The sequence below is a fragment of the Rhinichthys klamathensis genome, unplaced genomic scaffold, assembly GCF_029890125.1.
Source record: "Rhinichthys klamathensis goyatoka isolate OS25496 unplaced genomic scaffold, OSU_Roscu_1.1 h1tg000035l_1, whole genome shotgun sequence".
NCBI classification, from domain to species: domain Eukaryota; kingdom Metazoa; phylum Chordata; class Actinopteri; order Cypriniformes; family Leuciscidae; genus Rhinichthys; species Rhinichthys klamathensis.
Genome location: NW_026606583.1, coordinates 4,212,238 through 4,231,495, shown reverse-complemented (window position 1 = coordinate 4,231,495; position 19,258 = coordinate 4,212,238). Strand labels below are relative to the sequence as shown.

At 36.2% G+C, this 19,258-nt stretch overlaps 1 protein-coding gene across 2 annotated transcripts in view; it reads left to right on the top strand.

Annotated features, from left to right (window-relative positions):
- Positions 1–19,258, top strand: part of prkg1b (protein kinase cGMP-dependent 1b) — a 175,240-nt gene that overhangs the window by 100,509 nt on the left and 55,473 nt on the right. For both annotated transcript variants that reach the window (XM_056245936.1, XM_056245935.1), the window contains exons 4-5: positions 13,740–13,845; positions 16,711–16,774. In XM_056245936.1, the coding sequence (XP_056101911.1) occupies positions 13,740–13,845; positions 16,711–16,774 (170 nt within the window). The remainder of the gene's footprint in view (positions 1–13,739; positions 13,846–16,710; positions 16,775–19,258) is intronic.

The following is a 19,258-nucleotide window of genomic DNA, read 5'->3' as shown; positions in this document are numbered from 1 at the left end:
TTTAGCAATAGTGTTTGAATTGGGCTTACAAACTGCATTGTTGTTAATATTGCTGTGTGTGTATTTTTAGATGCAGGATTCTTCAATGGATCCATTTTTTTTTTTTTATTTTTTTATTTAGTAGATATAAATAGTTTACAGTGTTTTTCTTCCTGGAAAGCAGACCAAAATTATTTATGACTCATCTTGTACTACACAGATTTTTGTCCAATCAGATGCTCTCTCTAATGAAAATGCCCCTCCCCTTAAAGATACCTGACTTTGACTAGCACTAGCAGTTCAAATGCATCAGTATTGTTAAAAACCAAACAAACCGGCGCTATCAGATATATATCAGAAAAATAGGAGGACATTAGAGTAGGTGGTTTTGGATGTTCTTATTTGATCAAAGGTACTTGGCATAAAAATTTTGAAAACAAACAACTGCTTTTCTGCACAGGAGAGATCATTGAGTGCCAGGAGCAATAAATAGACTCGTGGTGTTTGTCAAAATCAATGAAAATCCCCTCATTCTCTCCCTGGTAGACCAAAACTGACATGTGTTATGATTTATTTAAAGAATTGAAGAGAGTTGTATATTTTATTTCATGCTGCTGCTTACCACAAAGTGTCACATCTTAAACAAAAAAGTGTAGCAGTTCTAATGACACATAATATGAACATAATCGCACATGAGATGAAACTGTGATGGGGTTCAAATGGCATTTAATAAATAACGGAATGCTTTTAATCTGATGTATATTCCAGAGAAAATGGAATGTTTACTGAAAATATTCATATGTTTGAAGAAGCAAGAAAGAGTGAGGAATTACAGGAAAGAGATGCTTTAAAAGACCGTTTAATATGCAAGACGCGATAATGTCACTAAGCCATATCAGATGTATTATTGGCTTTCTGCCTCTATATCACAAAAGTCTCTCTCTCTTCTGAAATGGAACAGTATGCAAATTTGATCTCCTTTCATGGAGAAAGTCATTGTCTTTTCTTTTTTTCTTTTGGGCAAAACAACAGATATTATACAGAGGAAAAATAAATATGGTGGTTGTTCTGGCATGCCAGACAAATTGAGGAGTTTGAGCCAATGCAGCTCATTAGATGCTACTGCCAAGTGATTTGTCTGGGCATGAATGGATGATATATATTTAAAAAAAAATTTTTTTTAGAAAAAGAAATGCCTTTCGTTGGTAGTTTTTACTTTGAATTTAGCAGTAAGAAACAAAAATGTAATGCAAAAAAAAAAGAAAAAAGAAAAAAAATCTGACACAAAAAAAAGTACATTGTTTTTTTTACATCACATTTTCTTTTACCTAAAAAAGGTTTAATTCAAAAAAATATATATATATTCAGTTATTGGGTGAAATCTTGAAAAATATGTTTTTGTTCTCATAACGTTTTACCCTTAATCCATGCATATTCTGCATCCCACAAAAGATGTTAGTATTTTAGCCTTTTTAATTCTCAAAGGTTTTATCTTAGAAGTGAACCACTGTTGTGCCTCAACCCTCATCATTGTTTTAATGGCACATCGTCAAGGAATTACCAAAGACGGAAAATACGCTGTGGAATTCTTAAACGGTTTTAATCGTTTGGTCGCAAAGGCCTTTCATTGTTTAGTGTAATCTATAGCAGAACAGAGTAAATTAGTGTAGTATTTAATTTGGTTTATGGTTCAAGTAATACATCTTGTATTACAGTCAGTGCACTTGAATCCAAAATATCAATTTCCCATCACCACTGCGGTTGCTCTCAAGGGATAGCTTTAATTTGTTATGCGCATGCTGTGGTTCTATTCATTCTTTTAATTGAGTAAGTGTATAAATCTGTGGGAGTGGATAAAATAACAGAGATAGATGTTCACTGAATTTAGCAAAATAATTGCTTTTGGAGAGCATTCAGATATCAGTTTGACTTAATTTCCTTCCCTCAGTCTGATAACAGGTATCTGCTTAATATACAACGTGTGCACATTTCTTTGCAGTGACATCCTTTCATAGGCTTCTTAAATGTTCCTTAGCAGATTGTGAGTGCAGTTTCATATTTATTTATCTGTCATTTGAAGCCTGAGCTACATTCTTCTAAAAGACATTTCCCTGTAATCACACTATCAAACAACTGTATACTGTATTTCCATTAGTAATTGCCTCCGATGTGGCTGACATGTTGGAAACAGCCTTTGAAAGTATACGTGTCAGAATTTCATTCCTTAAACCGGTTTAGAGCACTGGCGTTAAGTAATAAAGGGAAAGCAAAGGTGCATTTGCCCCATTCCCCACACTTTTTTCTTTCTTTTTTTGCTGATACGAAAAAAATTATTCGATCCTTGACTCAAAAATAATGATATGATTTGAACCGTCAGTTTTGTGGTCGGTTGCACCACTATTTTTTTTACTAAAATGATTGTACTGTAGTTAGTGTACATTTGTCTCTCTTGTGCTGTAAATCTATTATCAATCCCCATAAATTTTGTATTATACACTACCAGTCTAAATTTGGAGTAATTAAGATTTTTGATATCAAGCCTTTACATATAATAAAGTAAAAATGCATTATAATATTTGCAGATTCCTTATTACATGTGAAAATATTTGTTTGTCTCGTGTTTTAATGCTTTATACTTTCTAAAGGCTTAGTATTATAGTGTATTATAAACGTGGTTACAATTCATTCGATCAAACAATGAATAGACAAACGTATTAATTATATAATTGGCTCAAAATGCTATGAGAGGCCCTCGCTTAGTGTTGGGGCCGTACATTCAAGGAGCTTTGAGCTCTACCGTGGTCTAAAAATGATTTAAAACACTCTGCTCAGAGACTTATCACATCATCATCATCATCATCATCATCTACTACAAAAGCATTTGACATCTAATTTGACGAGCGACTGACATTAAACACTCAGGCTTTGTCTAGTCTAAAAGCAGAAGGTACTTTAGGTCGCCAAATTTCCCCTGTTTAATTGACGCCTCGTTTAATCAGAGTGACAGAAGGCAATCTCACTGCTGAAGAGATTTGTTGTATGTTTCCATGAATAACATTAAGACAGCTAATCAATAAGAAGATTAGACTTGATTTAAGTTGACCGATCACCCTTTCTGATCCGTGCCACTGTCACTTGCTGCTTGTTTTCCGAGTTGATTCTCATTCCCAGTCTCTCCTAACACACATTAACTGAGTTTGATTGAAGTGAGGTTGGCCGCCTCGCTCGCTGTAAAATAGTGAAAGGTTGTTAACAGCTTGATGACAGATTAAAGATTGCCTCTGCTTTTATTTTATTGAATATTCATGTTGCATCAGAATAACAGCAGATAACATCTGCTGTGCTCTGGCTCTGAGCCAGCTGCATTATTGTCTTTGCGATCATACTCATCATTCAGGACTTTATCATTATGTTATTGGCAGGAGTGTTGTTTACCTTCAAATCGAACCTTTCCATAGAGTAGGTAGACCTCAGCATTGTCACATGATGTATTGTAGCCGGGCTTATTGATTAGAGGTATGACCTATTGGTTTGATCTTCAACTCTCGGAGTAAATTATTTAACCACAGCATTTATTGGCATGGGGCATGGAAAGCACATTTGCTTGATTTGAAATGAATGGAAGTTCAGCTTAGTTACAATAACATTCATAAAGGACATGCTGCTGCAATAATATATTATTTATAACCCCCGTAGAGGATCTCTACAGGTGGTGCTGGGGGGGGAGGAAGGGTAAACAGAAGTTTTAAAAATCATGCAGCTGGGCTAGGGTATGAAAGATATGGTTCCAATGATTATGTAACCCCTCCACCTCGGGCGTGAGAGTCAGGCGCTCTAACAAGGAGGCTAAAGACTGCAGCCCCTAGCATCTGTCGCTAGAGAGCCTATTGAGATCAGAGGAGTGAGGTTTACTCGCACAGCAACTACTAGCTGGTCTCTGTTACACTCACCCCCCTAAACCTCACTCCCATCCGGGTCACGGCACCAATGTAACCCCTCCACCCGGGTCCTTCTCACCCCGAACCCGGGTCTCCGGCGTGAGAGTCAGGCCCTCTAACAAGGAGGCTAAAGACTGCAGCCCCTAGCATCTGTCGCTAGAGAGCCTATTGAGATCAGAGGAGTGAGGTTTACTCGCACAGCAACTACTAGCTGGCCTCCGTTACACTCACCCCCCTAAACCTCACTCCCAGCCGGGTCACGGCACCAATGTAACCCCTCCACCCGGGTCCTTCTCACCCCGAACCCGGGTCTCCGGCGTGAGAGTCAGGCCCTCTAACAAGGAGGCTAAAGACTGCAGCCCCTAGCATCTGTCGCTAGAGCGCCTATTGAGATCAGAGGAGTGAGGTTTACTCGCACAGCAACTACTAGCTGGCCTCCGTTACACTCACCCCCCTAAACCTCACTCCCAGCCGGGTCACGGCACCAATGTAACCCCTCCACCCGGGTCCTTCTCACCCCGAACCCGGGTCTCCGGCGTGAGAGTCAGGCCCTCTAACAAGGAGGCTAAAGAATGCAGCCCCTAGCATCTGTCGCTAGAGCGCCTATTGAGATCAGAGGAGTGAGGTTTACTCGCACAGCAACTACTAGCTGGCCTCCGTTACACTCACCCCCCTAAACCTCACTCCCAGCCGGGTCACGGCACCAATGTAACCCCTCCACCCGGGTCCTTCTCACCCCGAACCCGGGTCTCCGGCGTGAGAGTCAGGCCCTCTAACAAGGAGGCTAAAGACTGCAGCCCCTAGCATCTGTCGCTAGAGCGCCTATTGAGATCAGAGGAGTGAGGTTTACTCGCACAGCAACTACTAGCTGGCCTCCGTTACAATTAGGAAGTGCGTCTGGTTGGCTAATGCCTTGCCGTTAGAGGAACTAATCAGCACTCGGTTAGAGTTTCTTGACTGAACTACTTCACACAAAAATACTAATTCTGCCATTGAATAAGAACTGGAGCTTTAGAAAGGATTTAAAAGCACCATTAAAGTACATAAAAGTGGACAATTTGACTCATGCATTATATTCTAAATCTTTTAAAGACATATTTCTTGTGAGAAATAGACTGAATTTAAGTCATTACGCAATGGATCAATGAGCGAGTCAGTGAATTTGAGAGCAGGATAAGTCGACTTAAAAAAAAAAACAATTTAGCTCTCAATGTGCCAAGATTTTCAGTGTATAATAAAATACATTTAGTTTTTAAATGACAAAACTACTGATATGTATCATAGGTATATTCTGAATTTGTCATTTTGTAGGTTGGCGGTCTGAATCTTTCACTTGAATTATATTCAAAGGGCCAGCCATATTCTTCAAACATTCATTCAGTGCTTCAAGTGTTTTGCTCAAGGGTACAGCTATCATTTAGGAACCCAACTCTTCTGAATGTGACTGTACAAATGACAAATAAGGATGTCAGAAATGATGAAAATGAAAAATCTATTTTAAAATGCCTTCAACTTTTTAGATATCATTGTATACGCGTTGTGCATATGTTTTTGAAAAGCAATTCAACAAAAGTTTGGATTAAATGACTACATTAAAAATGTCACGTGGTGTATCCATTAAATGTATTCAAGGTGAAAGTAAATGTTTATTTTATTATTTTAAGTATAACTTTGCAGATTTTCAACCGGCTTTCTATTGTTACAGTGACGGTAATATATGTAAATGAACAGTGTTCATTTGTTCTTTGTGTTACCTGGACCGAGAAATTCACATTTGTTTGTCAGCAATCGCCTGAGTTACGAAAGAGCAATGTCTGAGCAGTAGAATTTTGGTTTGAAACATTGATATATCTGCATGTATCTACATGTTCCATGTACTTATGACAGAAATCATCATGGCCAAAATGTTAATCAGAATGAAGCATCTGCAAAATACATTATGCTTGTTGCATACTTGGGAGGCAGGTGCTTTCATCTCTAATGTGATTTGCTAAATGATACGTTATTTCTTGGTCAGGCTCATTTTGGTCTACAGACATTACTGGGAACTGAAATAGTCAAGGGAATAGTCTGCAGGCTTAGCCAAGAATGAGTCTGACGAGTTTAATTTGCCCGCTGATACCGAGAAGCCTGTCCCAAGCACTCATGCTTGTGAGGCAGAGGCTTTTGGGAATTAATATAGTACAAGTCTTGTGTAACCTCAGCACTATGAATTGTACCTGTGTTAAATTTTCAAACGTATTTGAATGGTGACTTCCATTTCTAAATGCATAATGACAGTGGACAAAATTGGCTATAATTAATATTTGCTGAGTCTGTGGGGCTAGAATGAAAGTCTGGTCTGAAAGCATTCACTTCTTAGGGAAATTCTATATATTTCAAGGTTAATATGTGATTTGGCGCTCAATTATTATTGATGCTCACTTATTAATAAGGGTTTTTATTATCAACATAAAAATAGCTTTTGTTGCTTTTATTGTGGAAATAATGTTACTTTTTCAGGATCCTTTAGAAAATTCAAAACAACATTTGATGTCAATATTTATTTTTATAAAGTTAGATGAAAACAAAATGGTGGGCATTCAGGCAAAATTAAAATCTGTCTTGATGGTGGTGTTGTTTTGATAGTACTTAACTTAGTGCAGAGAAATATTTCTACAAATGTTGTCACCACCACATCAAGGAATTAATTAGTCTACTTTAATGATGTAATTATTCAGCAGGTGTGTTTGCAGCATTACCTGATCCGTATAATTCCTTTAGTGAATTGGGCACTAAAACAACACAGCATTTGCATAAAAACAACACTATCAGTAGGTGCAATTCATTCTGGCGAATTCTCCACTAAAACTTTTTTAATCAAACATTTAAGACAGAAAGCAGAATATTAGAATGATTTCTGAAGGATCATGTGACACTGAAGACTGGAGTAATGATGCTGAAAATTATGCATAATTGAAATGACAATTTAAGATGTATTACAATAGAAAACTTTTAAATTGTAATAATATTTCACAATAGTTCTGTTTAACTATTTTTAATCAAATAAAAACATTGGTGAGCATAAGAGCATATGCCATATACTAATATTTGAACATTTTAATCCCCCACAGTTAATATTTTGTAAAGGCTTCAGGAGAGTGTTGCCAGATTGGGGTGATCATTTCTAGCCCAAAACATTCACTGCCAAAATAATGTGATAGAATTCTATTGTCACTACAACCAATGTTTACCATTTACGTCCTTAAAACAAAATAATAATCACAAAATAAAATTATAAAAATTAATCAACTTCCCTGCTAGCTAGGTGAACAATACAACATGAAAACGGATTAAAACATGGCAAATACAGTAAAAGAAAATTAGCAAATATGACAAAAAACACATTCAACCCAAATAGGTAGAAACTATTAAAGTATGTCAAGTATGTGCATTTAACCCTCAGGAACACACATGCCCAGTATAAGTAATCGGAATAAGCAACGTAATTCGTGATAACAGACGAAAATGTGTCATTCGTGTTCAAAAAATGAACAACAATAATAATAATGTTTAACTTTTAACAGAACTTTGCAGTATACATTGTAGTCAAAGGTGCTTTCAGCTGTCGGGGACAAGGAAGGAGTGCAGTCTGGACGGGTTAATAGTCGCAGATGTCCTGGTCAGGCCAGTGTGCACATGACGATGGACAGGAGTCGTCCCATATTCAGTTTCGTTTTAGTCATTCAACTGGGCTCTCAGAGTTACAGTTACAGTTTAAAAAAAACGTTTGAGTCATATCCCACCACAGGTGTAATCCACCTTTGGAGAGATGGGTCACTACTCTTTCCTGTAGCCACAACTTATATTTATACCACTTTGGCACAGTGATCACTTCAATATACAGCTACAGGTTCAAAATCTGATTCCATTATCGCACTAAAAACCGTCACTTATCACATCTGCCTGCTATCGCTGTTGATTGGCTAAAAGTGCGGGGCTCGTCGGCGACGTCATCACCAACGCCAGCCGACTCAGCAGTGGGTGTGTGTGTTTATGGAGGACCTACACACTTGGGTTTTTATTTGTTAACAACTTAGCCTATAAAATTGAAAATTTCCAAACTGACCTCAAACCAGCAAAAATTTTGTCCCCACCAAACCAAATGGAGCAGTTGGCTTGAATTAAATCAGGCAGGACAGTTTTCTACCAGTTTTACAAGAAATGTCACTGTGGTCAGTCTCTTCACATGTCAGTCAGATGTCTCTTCCTGTCTAACTGTGCAATTCATGACCAGAATAGCAACCTCAAGTTAAAGGTCTAGCTATTCTATTAACTATTCCCAGACACAAGAGCAATCAAACCCTCCATTGACTCTCTCACCAACAGTTCTCCTCCTTCCTTCTTTTCCAGTATAGTAGGGGACAGTCTGTTGTCTCTCCTTCTATGTTGCCCATTTCCTGTATAGAAAGAAGATTCAGATAGTTATCTCATATCGCTGCTGCTGACATTAGTGACAGAGTGAGTGATAAACTCCCCCACAAAATAATCAATACACGTCGCTTGTGCGGAGGCGCTCCTGTCGATAGTCTCTCTGAGTACGGGCAGTGCTGTAATAGCTTGGCTCTTAGTTGAGATGCTGATGGTCTAAGGTAGTAATCGACCCCAAATGTGACCTGCATTTCATTGTTAAAGAGATGGTTAGAAAAAAAACACAGGTGCTGACATCAGGTGCTACACATTACACTGTCTTTACTAGTTGCAACTGAAAAAAAGTTCCCAGCGATTTTGTTCAAACTAAAAGTGAAAATGCAGCGTGATGAGACAAAATGAACAGAACATTTTCATTTTTAAAATCACCATGAAATCAAAATTACTTTTATTTATGGATTATTGCAGTATTTATTTTAAATGATTTATCCATGCACATCATTATTGTGCCCTTGTAATCTATAATCAAAATAACGTCCCCTCCCTCTTGGAGCAAGGGCGGGACAACCTGTCACTCACATGAGACCGACCAATAGCAAACCACAACCATCCAATCAATTCCAGATGGACAAAATCAAGCCCCGCCCTACATTTTTCTCTTGTTTGAGAAGCCGTTTAACTAGGAAATATGCCACAATAGGAAAGACTTTTGCAAATTAAAAACTATTACAAAAGACTATTGCAAATTCCGTTTCATGTTGCAACTTTACAGTTATGTGGAGCGAGACTGATCACAAATAAGCACGCTTGAATGCGACCACAATATTATTTACATTAGATACTGTAAAAATGTATGCTTTTGGCAGATGCTTTTATCCAAAGCGACTTACATGTAGAAGTGGCATGCTCTACGGTTTGAGCTACAGGATATCATAATTATTAGAGGGAATCTCGAGATTTGCTGTAAGCCACAAATTTGGCAGCGTGTCAGTTTGCAGAGACATAATTGGGCTTCTGTTGTGAATGTTGAATCTACTATTTATTTTGTTTGCATTGTGCATACTGGTGTTGATGAATTGCAATCAAGCTTGCAAGAAAATACCATAAATTATTCCAGTTGCCAAGGCACACTTCTTGTGTAACCAAGCTATATTCTCTGTGCATAAACAGAAATCCTTATAAAATATCAATGTGCACTTCACATTGGCAGGTTGCATTGGAGCCAGAAATCTCTCTGTGGTCAGTAAGTAAATAATAAATAAATAAACACATGAAATAGCCAAAATGACCCCATTTACCATTTTACCATAATGTCTTGAATGCTCTTCACATTGTAATTATGTTTTTCGAACTTGAGTGTACCAAGTTCCGAGAAGAGTGCCAAGTACCAAGAAGGCCTTTTGCCTTCTTTTCAGCATTCGACCAATGAGATTTCAACGTGGGCGGAGCTACCCAGCATAATGATACCAAGTGTCCATAAAAATATCTTGTCACTTAGAAATACATGTAAATATTTAAGTAGCCTAAAGCAGTGTGTTCAGTAGCATATTAGTTTTGGCTGTGTATTGAAATTAGTATTGGGAATCATTGCATTCCAGTGGTATTAGTATCGACTTCTAACATTTTTGTATCAAAACAAATCTACAAGAAAGAGATTAAGAGCTTTTAATGCTTGTCGCTTTATCAAGTCACACCCGGTTAGGCCACAATGTTACAAGGGTTCAGGATTTTTAATGGAATCTCATTGACGTCCTCTTATAAAACATTTGTACAATTGGACCATGAGGCACTGAAGAGTTCTGTACAGCTAATGATATATTTATATAGAATAATTGCACACCTGTCCAAAAGCACACTGGTAGGACAAACCCTCTCATGAAAGAGCATCAAAGAGCATTTGATCATTACTCTTCATTCTTAGCATCTCAGTTAGGTTTATGACTGCATAATCAACATCCCGCTAATGAACGTCATGACAAGGGATCAAAAAGAAGCTTGTGTTACATAATCAGAGTGTTAAGGTTAAACTGAAATAGACTTTCCCTGGCCAGTGGAGGGTTTGCCGGATACGAATGACAGAAACAACAGCATGGCTCGTGATCAAAACCACTCAGAGAGACAGACAACCATAAAGACGTTTTGCATTTTGCTCCCCCAGTGAAAAGCGGAGACAGAGGAAGCACTCAGCCAGTATTTAATAAGGTGTTGGGAAGTGGTTTTGATTTGGCTTCATGGATAAATGGAATCCCAAAGCTATGCAGCACATTCAGATTAAACAAGACGTCCCAGTCCAAGAGCAGCCAAGCGGCAACATTCTGTTTATTTGTATCGAAATTAGTCAAATTATCCTGTCTGCAATTGTTCAGTGAGGTGTTTTATTCTAATCCTGATTCTTATATTGGCTACTTCTGAGTTTTGCTTTCACTGACATTCACATTTTTCCAAAAAAGCAGCATCATAATTGGAATTATATACAGTATAGGCCACTTTTCACGTCAAGTGTGGTTGCCAATTATATTTGCTTGCACTGCTCTCAGTGGTTCTCAAACTTTATCATTTTCTTTACCATCTCTTAAAAAGTTGGTAATGGCAATTAAGGGTTTACAGTATTGCTAAAAAAACATTAAAGTCCCCCTTTTGTCAATAATTGCATTCTGTAAAACTCATCTTTGATCACCAAAAGCATTTTTTCCTTGAAAACATTTCTTCATGCCTTAAAATGGCTTGGATGTATCTCTACACCCTTGCCTCATTTAGTATACACGGTTCAATGAATATGCAAATGAGCCTCCACTCCACTCCGCCTCCACTCACTCGCACCAGCTCAGAGATCCACTCGTTGATGAACACACGTTGACGTGATTGGTTACAAGGTAGTTTGTGACGTCAGAAACACCAGCGATTTCAAACCGGGTTTTTGAGACTGTCTTTGGTTCACTGCAGTTTTAAGGAGAACTTACTCAGCAATGGTGCTGACTTATGAATTTGCACATGGTTTGTCTTAAAGCATATTAAAAACACCACATAGACATATAAACAGCATTAAAAACTTGATTTTCACCTCAGGGGGACTTTAATATCTCATTGTTTCCATCCTTTTGATGATGTGTACCGAGTACCGAGGTCTTTTAAATGCTTAATTATTAATTGATAATTAAAAAAGTCATCATTTGTATTATACAAAATCATCACAATATTCTTCATATTTATACAGTCAACACAAAAATATATAACATACCTTAAATATTTGATCAATCACCCAGCCTAATGTTTATTTGACATCTGTAGAGAACTATATGTGCTGATTTTAAAGGTTGCTATACAAAATCCAGAACATTTCAAGCTTGTAATTGGTTTAGTGTATTCGAACGCACACACAGTGTACTCACACAGGAAATAATAATTGGCCAAGACATACAGTATAATATAATAAATAAATCCATCATAATTGGTCAAGACTAAAACCATTAAAACACAACACTCTCACTGAGAAAATAGGCGAGTGTATTAATGTGGCCCTTGCTGTTGCTATGACCAGGGAGTGTGCATTTTTTTTTTGAAAATGGTCCTTTGTGAAGTATTTCTTGTGCAAGCATCATTTGCGCTCGCTGCATGAGGGTGCAAATGATGCGTGCTCCTGTTAAATGAGGGTTTATTATGTGGGAAACACTTGTTCTGCTATTTCATGAGATGTGTTTGCATCCGTAGATGTGCCATCATTCCGGTCTCTACAAGCACAAGAGCGTTTTAGTAGATTGTTCTTCTGATAACCTGCAGATGTTTACAGTGTTAGCGTATAGTCTTTGGACGTTTGAAAAAGCATAACAACATGCTAATCTTGATATTTCTGCATTGCTGCATATTCTAATCCACACTTGCACACTTTATCATTCAAAAATCTGAACACGCAGAGGAACGTGTTGCGTTTAAGGCATATAATGTGGGCCCATGCCCAGTGAGCACTCAACGTTATAGCTGTTTTGAAGGTTTATGCTAATTTCTGGCATAGACCTGTCACATTTTGAGGGCCCGATGGGCATTTGCTTCAAAACTTTTGGCAATTGCCCTTTCCTGAAGGCAAGTTAGATATTGGTAATGTCGTTGAGTGACAACCATTTTTTGCCTCTGTCACCACAGACAAATGTGCCTTTTCTCTCAAGCTCTGACAGCGTTTCAAGGCTGCAAAATCAATTGGGCTGGAACAGAATTAGTGACAATGTCCCTAAAAGATGATGATAGAGGTTTTTGTTTTTGTTGAGGTTTACATGATGGGGAATGTAAAATGGAACGTTTCTGCAAATCAATTCTGCAAATGGGTTGTTTCTTTTGATTGAAAAGTGATTTACTTTGTTTACATGATCTTTATTGGTTTAATCACCCAACTTCTATGAATAATTTAGGAAGTATAAGATGAAGGCTAATTTAAATGTTTTTTTAAACAATTATTTAAATTATTTTAAAATGATTTTTTATTAAAATTATTTTAAAATTATTTTTTATTAAAATTATTTTGCTTGTTTTTTAATTTGACACATTTTAATTACTTTTGGCACTTTCTAATTGTGCAGTAATTAGAGCTTCCAAAGTTAATGTCTTGACATTTTTATTTTAGAGCATTTCCCTAATTTGACATAAAAAAAATTGTTCTGTTGATTTGTAGCATGCAGGGATGTAGAAAAAACATTTTTTCAATTATAAATTTGATTCACATGGGACCTTTAACACACGTAAAGTGTGTCTGTATTGAGAAATGATCGTCAGCGAAGCTCAACTGTGTGAATATGACTTATGTGAGCAATGCAACATCAATATTAGGCTACTAATGCTAAGAATAAAGACGATATTGTTAGATCCTGATGCATAATATTTTATATTATTGTATAAAAAAAAATAAAACTCTCTTTATAAATGATCTTTCCTTAAAGAATGTCGTTTTAACCTGACCTCTTTTTAACTTTAATGTGTTATGTTAATCATAATGTGTATGCATATATATATGTATACTGTCAAATCAATTCATCGTGATTAATCACATTAAACATAAAAATGTGTTTATATAATATATATGCTTGTATATATTGTTATATATTTACACACAGATGTATATATATATAATAACACACACATATATCATGTAAACAAACTTTTATGTTAGATGCAACTATTCACGATTAATGAATTTGACAGCAACACACACACACACACACACACACACAATCACACACACACAATCACACGCACACGTATATAATTTAGACTAAATGATAAAGGAATACAATATATCAATTAGTCTTTTTATGAAGCTCAAGATTTGACCCATTGAGGGGACATTGTGCTGCTACATTGCTATATAATGACGACCGCATGAGTGTGGGTATTATTTACTTATTTCGTTTCATATTTTGTTCTCAGCCCTCACAAATGTGAAGTTATGGGCCATCGACCGCCAGTGTTTCCAGACCATCATGATGAGGACCGGACTCATCAAGCATGCAGAGTACACAGAGTTCCTGAAGAGGTGGGCTGATTCTCCTTTCATTTCTATTTATCCTCTCCTAACCCCTGATGAAAGAAGTCTATCCCGCAGCAGTATACAATAAAATAAATTGATTTTCATTGTGAATGAATAACACACGAGTGAATGGTTACACAATCTCCGGTAACTCCGGCTTTACACTCGGTGTCCTTTGCTGTGTATCGCTAATCTCCCGGGTGATGAGTTTTGATTGTAATATTTTGGGAGGTGAAATGCCATATTACTCTCAAATGTTTCTAATCAAGTGTTGTTCTGAGGAAAGTGAAATGTGTGTTGGTTAGACGGAGGTAGAGGGCAGATAATGATTAGAGTGCTGTTGGTTTGTGCATTCACTCTGCTCGTTTGAGTAATTCTTCTCCTTCCACAATCTTTGCCTGAAAATATAGATTTTTGGCCATGAGCTGTTTATGAATAGCTTTGCTTTAGTAGAACATTCTTATTTTTATTATATAATATATTGACAAGTCTAATGTCTGCCATAAAAATTGCATTCACACATGATGCATTAATGGATTGCATTCATATTTTAGTATGAATTGTAAGTAGAAAGTATATTTTTTACATTTTACAGTGTTTCTGAGTGAAAATGTGAGTGCTAGGGCAGTGGTTTTCAACTTTTTCATTCCAAGGTCCTCCATTGTCCACAACAATATTCAAAGTCCCCATGACTTTTACAGCTGTTCCTGATTTTACCAGATTTATATACAGTATATAACTCACAATTTCTACAGTTTGGCATAAATGTAAATTCACTATAAAATGCCCATTATAAGATTTAGTTGATTTACATGACTTTTTCAGGTCTAGAAGTCTCACTTTTAAAAATAGACTTCCCCATATATCCAGGTTTTCCAAGACCTTTGGGCATCCTTGTTCTTAAGAGAGAGAAAAGTTATAAGGGTGTGAGTTCAATCAAGAAATATCTTGATTTTTAGTTTAAAGGTACACTATGTAACTTTTGCTCCTCTAGCGGTTGAAAAACAAAGCTGCATATGCATTTTGCGGATGGACATTATTTAGGTTGTGTCTCATCTCTGGCATCATGTCATCTGAGCATGTAAGTGCATATTTTATGCTGTTGTTTTGACTAATTGGAAACATTGATATTTTTAAAGTAATGACATTACAAAGTTGTTATCATGACAATTGCCTGTCTAATATGGTCAATATGCCTAATTTGGTCAACAATTTTTTAATAACTGATGTTCTGCCCAAAGAGAAAGAGATTGTCCTACTGCTCATAAAACATTCACTACTAGGCTTAAGAAATATAGTTTAGATGGAAAGGATCTCAAGCTGACTAGCTGAAGACGCTATTGTAGCTTTACAAATGAAAAGAAATGGTACTTACTTGAAAATAAATTCCAGCAAGAAATCTTTTAAGAAATTGAGTTAATTTCGGCTTTTCGTTGAGAACCACTGTGCTAGGGTAGGGTCTTGCTTTTGGGAATTGTGGTTGCCAGGGTGTCGCTATGCAGTTGCTAAGATGTTCTGATGGTTGCTAGGGTGTTCTGAGTGGATGATTACCAGACCATTCATTGTCAAGATATTCCTCTTTCAGTGTAAAAATGGCAATTCTCGACCGAATGCAATGATTGGACAAAATATTTTTGGTCCTGAGACTTCCACAGAAGATATATTTCCATTTTGTAATATTTAGACCACTTCTACTATTGATTGCTATCAGGATGTGAAGAGAGTTTCATCCAGTTTAGAAGAGAATCGCAATTGTGTTGTGTGTAGATCACAAATAATATGATTGGACAATATGTGTTTTCACATTTTTTCAGTGTACCATTAGCTATCTTCTGTGATCTGAAAATAGAAAGAAGATAATGTTATAGTTGTATGTGTAATGAATTATTGAATCCTTGAACTAAGAGGTCAGGTTTGGTTTCATTTAAAAAAAAAAAAACTATCATTAAATAATGGACTCCAAAGCGTCTGGCGACACAAAACAATGCCATTTTGCAAATTACATTTCCTAGAGGCCCCAAACCAGCTTTACTGGAAAACGAATGGCTGATGATGTCAAGGGACAGACATGGATTTGACTTTTAAAGGAAGCTTTAGATGTCTATGTGTGCTCTGAGAATGTGACTGCAGAAATAATCTTCATTTGTGGTCTATCCTCTCAGGAGCTTCAGATGTTAAAGTCCACATTCACTCATCAGTGAAATGTAGAACTACATGTGCCTTTCTGGCAAATCAAAAATGCAAATGCATCTTTTTTTGGCATATTTACCCTTTGTTATGTTCTAACTCTATCAGTTTCATTGGATCAACGTCACTTGGTGAACATTTCAAGATTTAGAGGCATAACAACTTAGGTAAATAGTCAATTTTGATTTGTATGTTGACTTTAATGTTCCCTAGTTGATTTAAATCTGGAAAAAACATCACATTTTAATTTTGAGGGTTTTTTTATTTTTATTTTGTTCTACCGAGAGCTCTTCTAGTAAAGGTCTTTCTGCCTGACTGGTTTTTCCCAGCTATTTAAAATGATTGGCAGCTTTTTTTTTATGAAAACTCATGAGAAGTCCACCCACACCTCAACCTAAGGCATTATTTCTGAGATTGCAAAATTGTGCTTGTCAGTTTCTTGCGTGCATTTACCCTGTTCATTTACCATCTTTCATATATTTCATAGAATTTTCCAAATCTCTGAGTTAATTTCTGATATGAATTAATTAATTTCATAATACTGATGGACCCCTTTTTTAGCCATTCTTTTAAAACTGACACATGAGTTGTTTTTCTGCTGGTTAGATATGATCTTTTGGCACCTGATGGAAACAGCTTTGTTGGCTCATAAAACCTCACATTTGCGCTTCATCTTTTTCACAGCGTTCCGACATTCCAAGGCCTTTCAGAAGAAATACTCAGCAAGCTAGCGGATGTGCTGGAGGAGGTAAGCCACTTAACTGTTGCATAAAATACTGTGTATTTTCTCATAGGACCCATTTAACTTTAAGACTTCATTGTCTATTAAACACATTTGATTGGGCTTTCATTAAATATCATTAGGCAAAGGAAAGGTCTCACCGGGAAAGGTATTTTATGTTTTTATTACATTATTTTTGTCTGACTTATTGTACTTTAATCTGTCTTGTTTGATTGTTTTCTCTCCATGAAAATTGGGAGATAATGGTGCTTCATGGGAGTGGTCCAGTGCTTTCATTGTAATGGTAACCACAACTTTGGTGGATCTCTCTCTTGAGGATTATTGGTTATTTGGCAATTAAATGCGATTTTGTGTTAAAAGATGACGTTTAAATCACATTAACGTATTGACAGAAGCACATATCATCAGTAAAGATCCTCGGAGCTCATGGTCGGTCTATATCCCACATTTTATGATCAATAAAAATGAATGTCTTTATGGAGACATTCAATTTCCATAAATTGATAGTGGAAACCAATGTTATTTTAGTATCATACTCAGTATGGGGGTTACAAAAACTCTCATTTGCATGTGGTTCTTCTCTCAAACATGAGTAAAGATGCCGTCCAAATCCACTGGAGGGTCACAACTTGATTAATTATGCAAATTCATATGTGAGAGTATAGCTGACCCCCTTAAACTAATTTGATTAGCCAAATATTGTGTTTATGATTTCTTCTAGGAATAGAAGTGCTTCCAGAAACCATGTGCAAAAAATTAACCTCTTTTATTTTATTGTTCATTTTCATAATGTTAGGAAATTAATGAAATGAACAGAGTAGCCTTGGGATGTCCGGGTTAATTAAGATTGCATAAACGAGTTTAAAACTGCTTCGCTTTTGAATGTTAACTTATATGCCTAAAGGCCATTCATATCTTCATAGGCTTGTGTTTACAATGCGTCTGTTGGCATCCTAACATAATACATATCATATCCCAGTCATAATTGAGCTTTCTTAGTGTTTCCCAGTGTGTTACAAGAAGTTATTACAGAGATTTAAAACTGGAAAAACATCACATTTTAATTTGGATATTTTTGTATTCTACTGAGAGCTTCTAGATCTTTCTGGCTGACTGTTTTTTCCTCAGCTGTATTTCTACTGTCTTATTTTTATTTATTTATTTTTTACTCTGCAAAGAGATGTAAGATTTAAGTGTGAAAATCTCCTGTTTACTGACATTGATGAATTAATTAAGATTTTTATGATTCTGAAAGAAGTCTCTTATTCTCATCAAGGTTAAAAGAAGCTTTTAAATAACTGTTTTATTTTAAAATGTAATTTATTCCTTTGATCAAAGCTGAATTTTCAGCATAATTTCTTTAGTCTTCAGTGTCAAATGATCCTTCAGAAATCATTCTAATATGCTGATTTGCTGCTAATTAATTATCAATTATTATTGGAGCTTTTTTTTTTTTTTAAGCTTACCCCAAACATTTGAATGGTATGTAGTGTATCATGGTTTTCACAAAAAATATTAGGTGGAACAACTTTGATAATAATAATAATAATAATAATAAATGTTTCTTGAGCATCAAATCAGCATATTAAAATGATTTCTGAAGAATCACATGATTTCAAATTTACCATCACAGGAATAAATTACATTTTAAAATATATTAAAAAAAGAAAATATGGTAATAATATCTTTGTGATTATTGACTAGCAATTTTTGAGTAAATTTGTTTCTAAATAAATACACCATATATATATATATATATATATATATATTCAGGTTTTTTTTTTTGTTTTTTTTTTTTTTTTTACAAAGAATAAGATGAATTCCTTCTTGATAACTAACTATCATCTTTTAAAAGCAGAGCTGATGGATATGATCATGGCTTAAACCTGTGGGTAGAGTAACTAATGAGCTCTTCCAACTGGTCACATGATGCTGTCTAAACATGATGACAACAGAGCTGTGTTCTCTGCTTTGATCTCTCACTCGGTTCTCTCTACATTCTCTTAGTCCCTCATTTCCTTGTCTTTCTCATCCAACTATCACTCTCTCTCACTTTACTCTCTGTCTCTGCGGGTTCTCTGCTCTCTTCACTGGTCACTCACTGTAGGCTCAGGATAGAGGATATCTCTGACCACATGCTTGAATCTTGCTAAATCTTCCATGTTTCATGATGAAACATACCCTATGGATATTACTATCTCATGCTTATTTTAGTAGTAAATGCAACCACTTTTTTGTCCATTCATTTATTTAGTTAAATAATTAAAGCTGCAGTCCGTATCTTTTCCTCTTTGTCGCCATCTCTCTGTTCGAAATCTGTAACTGCAGTGATTCGCGGAATTATCATCTTTACGTGGGTTGTAAATCGGCATGAAACAGTGCGGATGAACACAGTGTTTTGAGGCGAGTGCTGCTGTCAGTCACCGCGCTGTGTGGATACTGTCATACAGAATCACAGATTCACTTTTTGAAAGTTTGACCAACATAAGA